Source organism: Plodia interpunctella, chromosome 3, assembly GCF_027563975.2.
Source record: "Plodia interpunctella isolate USDA-ARS_2022_Savannah chromosome 3, ilPloInte3.2, whole genome shotgun sequence".
In the NCBI taxonomy this organism is placed as follows: Eukaryota; Metazoa; Arthropoda; class Insecta; order Lepidoptera; family Pyralidae; genus Plodia; species Plodia interpunctella.
Window position 1 is genome coordinate 2,840,973 of NC_071296.1, and position 14,112 is coordinate 2,855,084.

General features: G+C 36.1%; 1 protein-coding gene across 1 annotated transcript in view; it reads left to right on the forward strand.

Annotated features, from left to right (window-relative positions):
• The first annotated feature begins 2,323 nt into the window (after positions 1-2,323).
• Doc1 (Dorsocross1) overlaps positions 2,324-14,112 on the forward strand; it is a 32,734-nt gene continuing 20,945 nt past the window's right edge. The window contains exons 1-2 of the mRNA XM_053769588.2: positions 2,324-2,555; positions 7,385-7,502. Coding sequence (XP_053625563.1) covers positions 2,477-2,555; positions 7,385-7,502 — 197 coding nt within the window. The 5' untranslated portion in view covers positions 2,324-2,476. The remainder of the gene's footprint in view (positions 2,556-7,384; positions 7,503-14,112) is intronic.

A 14,112-nucleotide genomic window follows, 5' to 3' on the forward strand; every position in this document is an offset into this window, starting at 1 on the left:
TCAATAAAATTTTCAAGTTCGTGGGGAATCAAAATAGTTTCACTCGTTTTTAAAATATTCACACATTTTGTAAAAAAATATTGTGTTCGCGAGGTCTAAGTTAAAAGTCTAAATTAGTTACCCGGGAGGATAAAGTTAGGTAATGCCCGATTTACAAGTATGTATTGGTACCTTTGGTAGGTATTGGTATCGACCCCGTGTGAATTTCGGGATAAAAAGGTAGGTAGTCTATGTTATTCCCTGGTTAGGTATATTCTACCCGTGTACCAAACTTCATAACAATCCGTCCAGTACACATAAATCCTCACAAACTTTCGCATTTATAATATTATAGTAGGTGACCCGGGCGATAAGTAGGTACTGAAAGCATAACCTAATTTTTTGGGGCAGTTGTATAAATAATGCACAATAACAGAACGAACGTAATTAAAATTGAATGAAAATCTGACTGGAAATTCATTGATTCGGTCACCGTGGGAAAGAGGACTCGATGAAAAGTCAATAGGTACGTATTGTTACGATCTATAATTGAGGAGTACCTATCTATGACTAAATAACTTTTTTAGGTTATAATTGAACTATTAAACTAGGCTAGGCTATAATTTTACTATTAAACTAGGCTAGGTTATAATTTAACTATTAAACTAGGCTAGGCTATAATTTAACTATTCAACTAGGCTAGGTTATAATTTAACTATTAAAAGAAAGAAATCATTTATTCGGCAAACACATAAAATCCAAACATACAAAAGAGTAACGAATATAGATCGAATACAATATGTAAGCCGAAATGGCGACCAGCTCAGCATGGTGCCATGGTATCGAGCCAAGGCGCTGATTTTCAGCTGGAACCAAGTACAAAAGTAGGTAAGGTGGCAAAATAAACAAGTTAATATGTACGGAAACAGAAACAAACAACAGCAAACATTAGGACTAGATAGGAGACTAACGTACAAGTGTAGTGAAATAATGTTAATATGATGTGGGTACATAAATAGGATAATATATATATATATATAGGCCCGCCCCAGCTTCGCTCGGGTAAAACCAAAATAATAAAGTAAGTATGTTACTTCTGTCGGTTTCCTCTGTCTCTGTGTCAGTCAAATTTCATCAAAATCGGTCCAGTTGTTTTTCAGTTTATTCATTATAAACAACAAAACATATATACAAATTCTCTTTATAATGTTATTATGGAAGTAAAGATGATTCTTTTTAGTAGATTAGTGCAAATTGAAAAACTTTACATACCTCAAAATTAAATCGTGTGGGTTCAATTATCTTGTAAATAATTAGCTACTTACGTAGATACCCGTTCCACAAAATTTCAATAAAAGTTCAAGTGGCCTATCTTTATAGGCACGAATAGGATTCGAACCTTTGTTCGAATCCTATTCGTGCCAGATGAGTTTGTACACCAATCTGACTCATGTATAGTAAGTATTTTCCATATATAAAATAAATTGGTATTTTCCATAGATCGTCACTTTCTTCCGGTGAAGGAAAACATCATGAGGAAACCTGCCCATTTGTGGCCAGTTTCGTTCACTAGTTTATATCCGACTAACTGCTTAATAATAGAATCGTAAAGTCATATGAGATGCCTTTAGGTGACTTGAAAATCTGACACCAGTGTTAACAATAACACACTAGATATGATGATAATTAATACTTCGTCTTTATTACAATCTATCTTCACCACGTGGTTTCACCTGCCTTGTCAAAATAGTTATATAAATGATTTTATTGCGGGATATAAGTACTTAGTGTTTAAAAGTAAAATTTTCGTTTTTCAAAATGAAAAATAAAATTGTGTATAAATTTGTTTTGTATTTGAATCAACAGATTGTTTGCTAAATAAATATATCGCTTATAAAATGTATACATATTCAAGACTTAGATATATATTTAGAGCGTGCATTCTTCATTTTATTACCCACTATTAAAGCGCATTTATTATAAGTATCTAATATAACAACTTCCGCAATAAAGTCTTAACAAGATTTAATATCATGTCAACACTCAGCGCCGATGTTCAATACATATCAAGGCGAGACTCTCAGCCCACCTGCGACATCGCATGCTAAGCAGAGCCGTACCAAAAGCTGTTCATCCAAAAACAATGGGCTCTCATCGATACCCGCGCCCACGCGGCGTCAATCGAACAATCACCTGTCAAGGGCGGGCGGAAAGCTCAGGGAAAGCTCGCGAGGCTTTGACGCCCGCCACCATTAGTCCACAGCCGACCAATCACGGCGAAGTGGGCGTGGCCGCTGCGCACGCGCCGCCCGCGATACCAAACTTGGATCAGTGCAAACGCAGCTGTCGTCCCGTCACGTCATCTCCGTTCCAATTATGAACTTTTTGTGCGCGTGTCTTCATTGAATTGGTGTGATTTTGTAAGGTTTCCACGTTGACTTTGAAATGGTATTGTGACGTTGGGTTGAGCGTGGTTTTTGTGTTGGATATTGTCAAGATGATGATGGATCAGGCGCACTTCGGGGAGTATCTGCTGAGGCAGCAGATGCTGCACGCTGCATCTCTCAGTGGATTGCGTAAGCCATTTTTAAAAATAACTATTTTTGTGATCTAATTTTTTTTATAGGTAAATACTTATTTTTTTTATATATACATTAATTTGCCAATGTGACGGGTAAAGGATAAGACATGCTAGGTACTTTAATGAAAAAATATTAAAAAAAAAAAACCTATAATTGCGAAACATTAAATCTATGCAAAAACATTCCTGCATGCAATTTACATTACTATCTCGTTTTCACGTGCCAAATAAGAACAATTTTACAATAAGTAGGTGAACTTTACGTACGATATAAATATATCCAGTTCATTATCATAGTCCAACGCACTAGTATCTAAACCAGGCCGGGCCTGTTTCTCAGATACTAGGTAAAAGTAGTATCTTATCCAGCGCCTAATGTTTCTTTTCTATTTTCCAAACTATAGTTTTTATTTAAATTTCAACTCCCTGATAAGTTTAATATTATCAAGTAATATAATGTTTTTTTGATATGTAACTTATCATGTACACAGTCTAACTACTGGATTTCCCATCTAATATTGATATATTTTAAATCCTTTCTAATTCAAAATTCTTTATTCAATTTATGATGATATACATCACTTATTGACGTCAAAAAATTACTTAAACAAAGTCTACTGCCGGCTTCCAAAGCGCAGGTGAAGAAGAAGCGGCGCAACAAACTTCACCGCGGCCTTTACTCCAAGGACGTCAATTAACAAATATAGGTCTTATATCTAATTAATTCATAATTAATATGTAATATTATTATCTTATATATATTATTAAAACATAATTAATTCAAAAGAAATAATTATTGTATTGAAAAATTGTGTTTTAGTTAACGATTATTTAGATCATATTCCAAGCAACTTACAGTTTATTAAAAGTTATAGAGTTGAGGCGTGGAAAAATGTTTGGCCACCTTGTACGGCGTGATCATCTGATTAAAAACCTAATAGAGAGTAAAATAGAAGCGAAAAGCCAAGAAGGGCTTATACGGACCAAATGAAGACGAAGGAGGGAGCAAGATTGATGTAAAAAAAACTATATTGCATACATTAATACAAATTAACAATATAAATCCAGTCAACCAATAATCTTAAAATTTTGCATACATGTAATTTGAAGTATTTATGGAGAAGAACGTAGTTTATTTTTCATCCCGGAAAAACTACTGCTCCTGTGGGAAAATTACGCGGTCGAAGCCGCGGTCGCAAGAATTGAATCATCTGACAAGAACAGGCGCGCGTTGATATCTTTTCTACTGAAGAGAGTTTTAAGTGCTTTATCAATATAATTAACTTTTAATTTGTATACAAATAAATAGGTATTTTTTATATTCAATGAAATTGTGTTCTCTTCATCATAAAAAATACACATGTAAAAGAAAATTACATACAGTGAAAATCTGATACAGTGTGTGTTATACTTATTTAAGTACAAATCAAATCAAACATCTATATACAAATAACTGTTAGTGGACTTATGTCTGATCATAGGAGATAATACAGAAAAATATTTAGGAAGCGTGTATTGCTATAGTTTGGAATACGGAGAAGGTATTCTACATGTGTTTCATAATAGAAAATCAACTACGATTTGTGACATATATGTTTATCTAATTGTTACTACAATTAATTAATTTTGATTTTATCCGTCACCTCATTACGCCTAAGCAAACTGTCGCACCGTTAAATACGGTAATTAACAATGTACTTAAACATCGTGGCGTTGTTTACTGATAAATATTTAATTATATCCTACGAATATTATAAATGCGTGTAAAGAAATGTAATACCTCGTCACGCTCTATCTACTCAACCAATCTTCATATGCATGATGTGAAATTATGATGTGAAATTATTATGTGAAATTATTATGTGAAATTATGATGTGAAATTATGATGTGAAATTATGATGTGAAATTATGATGTGAAATTATGATGTGAAATTATGATGTGAAATTATGATGTGAAATTATGATGTGAAATTGTGATGTGAAATTATGATGTGAAATTGTGATGTGAAATTGTGATGTGAAATTATTATGTGAAATTATGATGTGAAATTATGATGTGAAATTATGATGTGAAATTTTGCATGCACACATGCATGCGACATTTCAAGTAGATTGGTTTAATCCCGGAAAAATATCTGTTCCCGTGGGAAATATACGCGAGCGAAAGCTCGTAACCTATATTTTTGTAAACTGCACATTTAACATTAAATCTGATTAGTTTGTTTTAATAAATAACTAAAAACTAATTTGATAATTTTAAAAGGAACCTCAACTAATTAATAATTTCATGGATAGACGAACGCAAAAATAAAATTATGGGAGAAATAAACAAATATGAAGCAATACCTATTTTAAAATAACCTATCTTGTGTTTGACATTGCTACGTCTCGTATGTCATCCACGGGAGGATATGGAGCGGTCCTATTCTAGGGCGGGACCACACGCTGCATTAATTCAGCACTTCAGCATTACAGTACCATTGTCATGACCTCGGTGGCGCAGTGGTAAAGTTCTTGCCACTGAACCGAGAGGTCCCGGGTTCGATCCCCGGTCGGGTCACGATGGAAAATGATCTTTTTCTGATTGGCCCTGGTCTTGGACGTTTATCTATGTATGTATTTGTTATAAAATATAGTATCGTTGAGTTAGTATCCCATAACACAAGTCTCGAACTTACTTTGGGGCTAGCTCAATCTGTGTTATTTGTACTAATATTAAATGAAATAATTTAATAATATTAATTAATTTAAACTAATATCAATTTAATATTAGATTTAATATTAAATTAGTATTAAATGTATTTATTTATCTAATTATTTAGCTTTATTTCGCCCACTACTGAACATTAGCTTCTGTTTAGTTTCTCTTTCTCTCTCATACTACCCTGCTCCTTTTCTTTCATATTCTGTGCTTATAAAGTATAACTACATAAACTACTAGTGGCCCGTCCCGGCTTCACTCGGGTAAAAACATTTTAAATTATAGGTACACCTAAACCTTCCACAGGAATCACACGATTACCTATTGATGAAAACTTTATGAAAATCTGTATAGTCGTTTCCGAGTTTATCGTGAACAGACAGACGCGGCAGTAGTCGTTATATAATATATAAGGATAATGAGAAATATATTTGACTGTGATTTGAATTATGTTGTCGACTGTACCAGATAAAAGGAAGATTAATATTATTATGAATTTCAATAAACAAGACATGAAACCTCAGATAAAAGCAATATAAAATACCATTAATGATTAGATATATATCTCACTATGAGTTAGACGTCACGTTGCGCAAAACCCACCCATTCAATTCATAATTTTATAGTATATTAAACGATTAATCATTATTTAAAGTCCGTACGGCTGAACAAAACGGTAAATGCGCTCGCGCAGCATAGTATAATAGATATAGTATATTATGAGCGGCGTTAATCGCGGCCGCTTTGATCAGCGTACACGATATCATCGGAGGAAGCCATAAAGTATCAATATTATCGGTCGGCGTATTATATGTCTGAAAATGACGAAAGTCGGTAGGGAATGATTTTTGATCATCTTGTTTGAAATTGAGCGTTGAGTTTTCATTGTCTACTTTTTTCGTCATAATTTCTAATCGAATAAGTATGTATATAAATTATTTTAGAATAAGTAGTTAGATATGTTAAATTGGAACGTTACTTTGTTTTAACAAAGTAATAAACTTAAAATATCAGAATGACAACTATGGAAAAATATAACACTGAATAAATCAGTTTAGTAGTGATATTTGTAAATAATTATTACATAGGTATTTAATACTAAAATATCGTACTCATTACTTACCTAATAAGCCAAACACGTGGTGGTGGTGGTGTAATGATTAAGACGCCTGTGGATTGAAAATTCCAGGTTCGAATCCTACTCATGTCACATGAGTTTGTATACCAATCTGACTCGTGTATAGTAGTTTTCATCGACCACCACTTGCTTCCGGTGAAGGAAAACATCGTGAGGAAACCTGCACACTGGTTGATTCTTATTAACTTATGTGTGAAATGGAGAAGGCAATGGCAAACCACTACATTAATAATACCAAGAAAGTTGTTGTATGTGTTTCATTCCACGTAATGAGCACGACCCTCGCCACGAGGAATACGACGAATATGAAGAAGAAGCCAAACACCTATACTTTTGCTTGAGTATACAATACAAGCTTTTAGCTGTATTAATTTTAGGAACAATGTACCATTGTATTGTATTGTAATCTATCTTTTGCGTACTTCTTTATTTAATTTAAAACTTTTGTTTCTATTTCTTTATTAACTAATATGACTGCGTTTAACACCATTCTAGCCTGACAAGATGAATATACACATACAAATACAATAATTGTCTATTATATTCACTTCTTAATCGAAAAATAATTCTTACTTAACAACGAAATGGACTCAAAATTATTAAAACGAATGTGGATACTCGAATAACTTGGGATGTTATTCCCTCTGGTATTTTTTCCAGTGAACTGAACTTCAAATATTAAATAAAACTCCAAAAGTGCAAAAGTTAACAGAACTACGATATATTTCCAAAATCACAGCGAAAATGTAACAATTCAATTGATCACAAAGAACTAAAATTAAAACTATTAAAACTATTAACTAAATTAGCGGTAAAATATACTTCTATTTTTTTTACATGTCATTTTTATTTTTTAAACTATAATCTTATTTTTTAGTTTATTTGCGGCCAATCTATTTTTATAACTAAACTGAAAACTTATACAATGAAGAAACGCAAATAAATTGGGGCAAAAATGACATTAAGATAATTATTTTCCAACAGAACATCGCGTGGGCGCGGACGCTGAGCCGCCGGCTTGCGAGGCGCGCCTCCTCAACGGCGACCTGTGGAGGAGATTCCACGACATAGGCACTGAGATGATCATCACCAAGGGAGGACGGTAAGTCACACGATTTCTAAAATCATATTTTATTGGTTTTCATTTATCGATTAAGAACATGTCGGACAAATGTCGGAATATTCCACACATATAAAAACTATATATTGGAAAATTCCGAAAAACTTAAACTATATTTAAATATAGTATTATGTACCCAACAAGCAGGAAGCAATAATTAAAAATAAAATCCTTTTATTTGGATCGGAGCAGTTTACCTATTTATTTCCTGGATATGAAATAAAGACAATAACGCGTATTTTTTTTAATTTGTTACATAATCACATCAAATGATCAAACTGCACTAGGGTGTAGCTTCATCTAAAATTGCAGGTGTTTTAAGGCCAAATATAGTTTGATAATCTTTAATTGGCATAAAATTATGATCAATCAAAAAAATTTGTTACAAATTGACTGTTGAAAATTCTTGACGAAATTCACAAATGTTTTTATGCCTTGGGACGATATTAATAATTATCTATCTACATAATATTCACTTCTTAATCGAAACATAATTCTTACTTAACAACGAAATGGACTCAAAATTATTAAAACAAAAGTGGATATCTGACATATACTTATTTAGAACATATATTTAGAAATATTAAGTATTTTAGTTTAGTAACCAAAATCAAGAGAAAAAAAATCATCTTATTTAATTTTTTTGAATTAAAACATCTTATTTAGATACTTTTTAGGATAAATTCCTAAATCGATATCCAAAAAGTTTTTATTTTCAATTACCAATGTAAATGAAAAAAAAAATGTAGTTAAAACACCGACCACCTATCACGCGTGACTTCATCCATTGTGATGCAATTATAACATCCATCTTCATAATAATTGTCTGATCTATTGCTCCGATAGAAATATATTTTTCTACATTGGTCTTCTTAATCGATACAATTCGATCACGAAGCTCGAAGGTAGTCATCGAGGGCCAATTAAACCGCGCAGCTGTCGCAATTCCACAGACAAACATATAAAACACATCACTACGTCATAAATTATAACAAAAACTTAACGAAAAGCCATTAGGGCTGCTGAATCTGACGCGGGGCTTGTTAAGGGATAATTTGGGAGCCCGGACCTCCGTCATAGACAAAACAAACAGCTGCCTCAGCAATTTGTGCATTTCTCTAAATGGTCGAGCACAAATTACAGCTTATTATAAGCTTGTTTGCTTTACGACGAAACCCCTTCAATTATTTTTTTTTCGTGATCGATAATGTGGAACGAGCAGTGAAGAAATTACACAGTCGACGCGAGATCGGCGCCTCCGCCCTTCCTGCGCGGGTCGGAGGCCCACCGCACGCTGCTCCGTAATTATCAGACGGACTATTCATCTCGTCATTAGCGGATGACGACGAGTCGCATTATCGCATGGCATCAGCCGTCAATTCCTGTTGACACTGGAAAAATGGCAACAATTCTTCTAGAAGTTCTTAATTGATTACAATGTAATGTAGGAAATTTTAGTTACCTATATAGGTATACTATATAGTATAGTAAGTAGTGCTGGAAATGGATAATGCGACATTTTATTCATCCTCTGCTATGGTGTTCTTCTTTAGCTTTTATAGTATTTCCTCTAAATCCAACAAATAGGAACCGAGCCTTGGCAACAACGCCAACGCCCACGTCGATCAAAACTTCGATCAATTACCAATATCGCGTCCGACCGCATACTCCGGCAATTCACGCGTAATTAGCTTCCTTTCCGCGCCGGATTGTCGCTTGCGGTTATTAAATATTGCCCAACAAAAAGCATTGGTCTCCGAAGAAATAGCTGTCGCGCGGAATGGCTGTACTGGCGCGCCGGCGCTCTGTCGCGGTTTTTGCGCAGAAGATAATTAGCTAGGTCCGTATGTGCTTCTGTCATTTTCTACACGTTTTTTTGCAGTCCGCGCGGACCACCGAGCCGCGGTCCGGTTAACATTCCAATAATTTACCGCTTTATCCGGCGGTTGGTGAATCTCGTTAGTTGCCGGGCCCGTCTAGAGGTCACTTTTGTTTGTTTTGTATTAATGATGCCGTGTAAAAGGCCGGGGGCCGGCGCCCGCCGCGCGCCTGCCCTGGCGCCACAGCCGAAATGGGTCAAAAATATTTCATTTATTTCTGGTATTGAATACTATGAGAGGCAGTGCGTGCGCGCAGTAATTGAGTTATTCTGGAAAGACTACGAACGTCTGATCAAATTGGAAAGTGTAACTTGATGCTTTTAGTCGTTGGGCAAACATGGGTTTAAAAAGTTAAAAGCAATCGTACGAGTTCTTTATCCGGGTGTTCGCGGAGTGGGGCTCAGGTTTAGAATTGGAAAGTCAAACAGAAGGTTTTGGGCGGTTCGTTTGTGCAGGCAGGGCCGGCCGATGCTACACCTGCCGTCCGCCATCGCTTGTTCTATGTGTTAGACAGTGGATTTAAGGCAACCGACCCAAATGTTCCCACTTGTGTACTGTCTCTACGCACACCTGTAAATTGATTGAGTATATAGCACACATACGCAATTTCACACGTTGTCTGCGCTGTTTACACGCTTGCATGCGACTTGTGTTATAGTTCAAAAACACATTTTTCTTATTAAACCATAATGCTAAGACAGATGGTTCTTAAAATAGCTGTAACATATTGCAATTTGTTTGTTTGTGCTCTGTAATTTAACATGCAACAATATTCTTAAAAAGCCCTAAAATTTGACATGTTCCATCTGTTTGGAGATAATAGTTAACCCTCAATAATCTTCTACACACAAACACTGGTTAGGATAGAGTAGGTTATTTATTTTTTCTCAAAACCGAAATATGACAAATGGGCGAGGCGCGCCGGGCTCGCCGCTCGCGTGTCGTCGCGCGGACCTCCCGCCATTTTAAAAACAAACATACAACACAAAAACTCGTTATTTATTCTCATGTTATTCGAAGGGAAGGGCGCGTCCGAATTCGCTTGAAAAAACATAAGTTATAATTAAACACATCCGTAGTTTTGAGCAAGTGGTTGGCTCCGGCTGCAGGCTTTATACTATTGACGAGCTTAGCGCCAAGAGCGATCACGATTTTGAGTTTTGACCTCGCTAAAGTTATTGATTGCTTATGATTTTGACGAGATAAATTCATAATCGCATATCAATCTGGAACTCATAACACGATGAGCCATAAGCGCGGCCGGCGCTTGTTTTAACAGAAATACCGATTAATTGATTCGATCTGTGTCGTAATTAAAATGGGTGATTAGGGCGCGGGGAGCGGTGCCGGCGCCTCAAAGCGTCGCCGGCAACATTCCTTTTGTTTTACCACGGGTCGTTTGTCGCCTGCTCAGTGCGCGCGTGTGGTGTCGTCCTGCTCCAACGTCGGCAGAAGGCTGTGGGAGCGAGCGGGAGATGCGCGGGCGCCGACCTCCTGGGGCGCCGCCGACCGCACGCTGCGCGCCCCGCCCAGCGCACGCAGCACTAATAATCAGATTATGACAGCGCTTCGTCTTGCAGCCGCTTCATATCGACTCCACTCGTCACATCGATGTCTCGATCACTTGACATTAGAATTTCCCGCATGCAGCCCCGCACTATCAGATGGGCTGTAAAGTCGACGCCTGCGACGTGCAACATCTCTGGCGTCCGTCACTGACATAATGTTACACGCTCTCGAGATAGCTAATCTGATTAACGATTTGTCGTGCTTAAGAGACTGCAAACCAACTAGAAGCAATTATTATGCGTATGAAATGTAATCTACGAAGATGGGTAGAAATAAAATCATTATATAATTTTCCTAACATCACAAGTACTGTACAATCGTTACCTACTAACAGTTATATCTGTAAAATGAAGTTGTTTGTTCAATTTATTTGATAATAAACGTTTAGAGTAATCAGGGTGCCGATGAAAAAGTGGGAATTTGTCGTCCAAAAAGCGTAACGTCATTTGATGTAATGGGTAATTCCGGCTAAAGGAGGGAGTGGGCCCGGCATCCGAAGCACGCGCCGGATGGTCGCCGTCGATCCTATCGCAGCATCTCCAGGGAACACGCCACAACATTTGTCACACGTTCGACAACCACCGTACTCATCAAATAAGCTGACTTGACAACATTCATAACGTAACCAGCAATGTATCTCTGCCACGGATCCTGGTTCGCCAATCTGAAGACAGGCTGACAGAATCGCAGAGTCATCGTCGGATCCCGCGCCTTTTTGTTCTACCATACTCTAAAACAATCGAGACATTCACAAAAAAAAATACAAGAAACAATAATTCCAATTAAGGGTATAAAAAATATGCGTCTTTCGATCGTCGGTCGAGCTCACGACTCATTTTTTGCTGGAAGACGACTGATGATAATTTCTCATTAGGTTATAACATTTTTGTCGGTCGAATCGTCGTAAATTCCTCGAATAATTTAAGGAAGAAAGTGGTTGTGGATGTGTTTTGTTTTTATGGCGCCACCGAGAAGCTCGGGTTAGATCGGTATCTCCGATACAAGCGTTTAACCCATGTTACGTGGAACTGGGAATTATTCTCACGGCCCTCGGCTCGCTAACAAATTGTAATGCGAGCGAATCAGACAACTTGGCATTTTGAATGCAATAAGCTGTATTTTGCGGACGTATTTTAATTTGTACAGTTTTACTTTTAATTACATTTGCATATTTGGAATTTCAAATTCAGAACGAGTGTAAATAATGTGATTAGATTGAAATCATGACTTTTCTTTTTTATCGATCTAAAGTTAGAAATGAAGAGTGTCGCGACGAGGTAACCTGAGTAGGCTACTGTGTACTCAGTGGGAGCTCAGATCTCATCTCGCCTCCGAAACCACGCACCGTCGTACGTGCTTATATTTCTACAGCCATAATTCCTCTCCTAGAAGCTAGGCTCATTACGAGATCGCTGGGTGCTTCAGTTCATGAGAACTCGAGTTAGTTCACATTGTTCGAATTCACTCGCTGACTTAGGGAAGTCGAATGACAATGTATAAAAAATAGTATAGCATGTTTACTTACCTATATATGAAAAGATTTGACTGAACTAGCTTTCTGTTTCCATATTGGATTTGCATTTTTAGTAACTAACTTGAGTAATCCTTCTGAGGTTTGTCTCGGTTTCTTCTTGTGCCATAGATCGTCGGAGCCCAAGGTCCAATTTCCTACTTCATCTCCTCCACTTCTTTATTTATCAAACCATTACTTTGAATAGGCTAATCGCGATATACTAATAAAAAAATAAAATCTACGAAAACACTTAATCATTTCGTAAAAGTCAAAGTTTTAGTTTAAATTATGGGCAAAATTAGCAACTCAGTCTGTAATAGGCAGTCCTTCTTTAGCTTTTATGTTTTGTTTCGTTCATTTCTGTGGGTTCTGTTATCACTCACCTTGACTCACCATTGCTCGACCAATGTAATCTTCGTGTCACAAATATAAGCACGTACGAAGCAAACGGTGTAGGATAAGAGTTCGTCACCCATCCCATGCCCGGCTGTGAATTTGTTATGTTTCACGCAACGTCTGCGCAGACGCATTATAATGACTGTAGTTGAGATGACTGATGACGTGTCCTAGTATCCTACTACAACATGTAGGTAGTTATATAAATCTGTTGAATATTTCCTAAGAATATGCTTTTCGATACTCAATAACTGTCAATATTAATTTCAGAAACATAATTTATATATCATCGGTGGACAAAACAAATTAATTTCTTTACATACCTATATTTACTTATATACACACAGACCAACTTAATTGCTTCCTTACCATTTAAATAGTATTGACCGTTCTTACTAAAAACTTTCGTTAACAATTAAGCAATTCTTTTAATTAATCTTAGTGGCCTATTTAGTACTTCACCTAGTTCTCTGTTTTTATTTTAATTATTTTCTTAATACTCGTCTGAGTGGCCAGTACTGTCTAATTTCGAAATTTCTTAATGATGAAACAATTTTCCCAGATTTTAGGCGCCCAAAATATACTCTGTAGAATTCTAGTTGCTTACAGCATTGGAGGGCGCGCTCCTTCCGATAGCATCTCCAGTACCCTCCGAGTCGTGTCCTCTCGTTACAATGCCATGTAAATGCGAGCGATGGCGCCAGCGCACTCCCTCTCCGCCGACAATAAATTTGTATGAGATGACTTCAATTTTTTTGACTGGAAATACCTACCAAAATTAAAATATTATTTCCAATGGCGATGACGTTTTTGTGTTAAATATAGGAAATCGAAGTTCAGACTTAAAAGTTACTAAAGTGTTTTTCATGCAAAATTAACATTTCGGTGGCCGTCGAAATAATATAACAGTCTAGTTATTTATTCAATGAGTGGAATAATCTATAAATTATCTTATTTCTTCAAATAGTGTTCCAGAAATGTCAACTGCTTTGTAAATAAGGCACATTCCGTTAAAATCTATTCTCGTTTATATTTCTGTCCAAATCAATTCGGTTTTCTAATCGATGTCTCGAAATATTATGTCAGTTTAAATCATTTCAGGAATAATACCAGTAAAACATTATATTTCATTTTATAAGTTTTTAAGTTATAAGTTTAAAACATGTTTTACACTTAAATTTTCATTTATGACTTTTTTCTTTATGACGATTGCATGAGTATTTTTTCTGCTGAT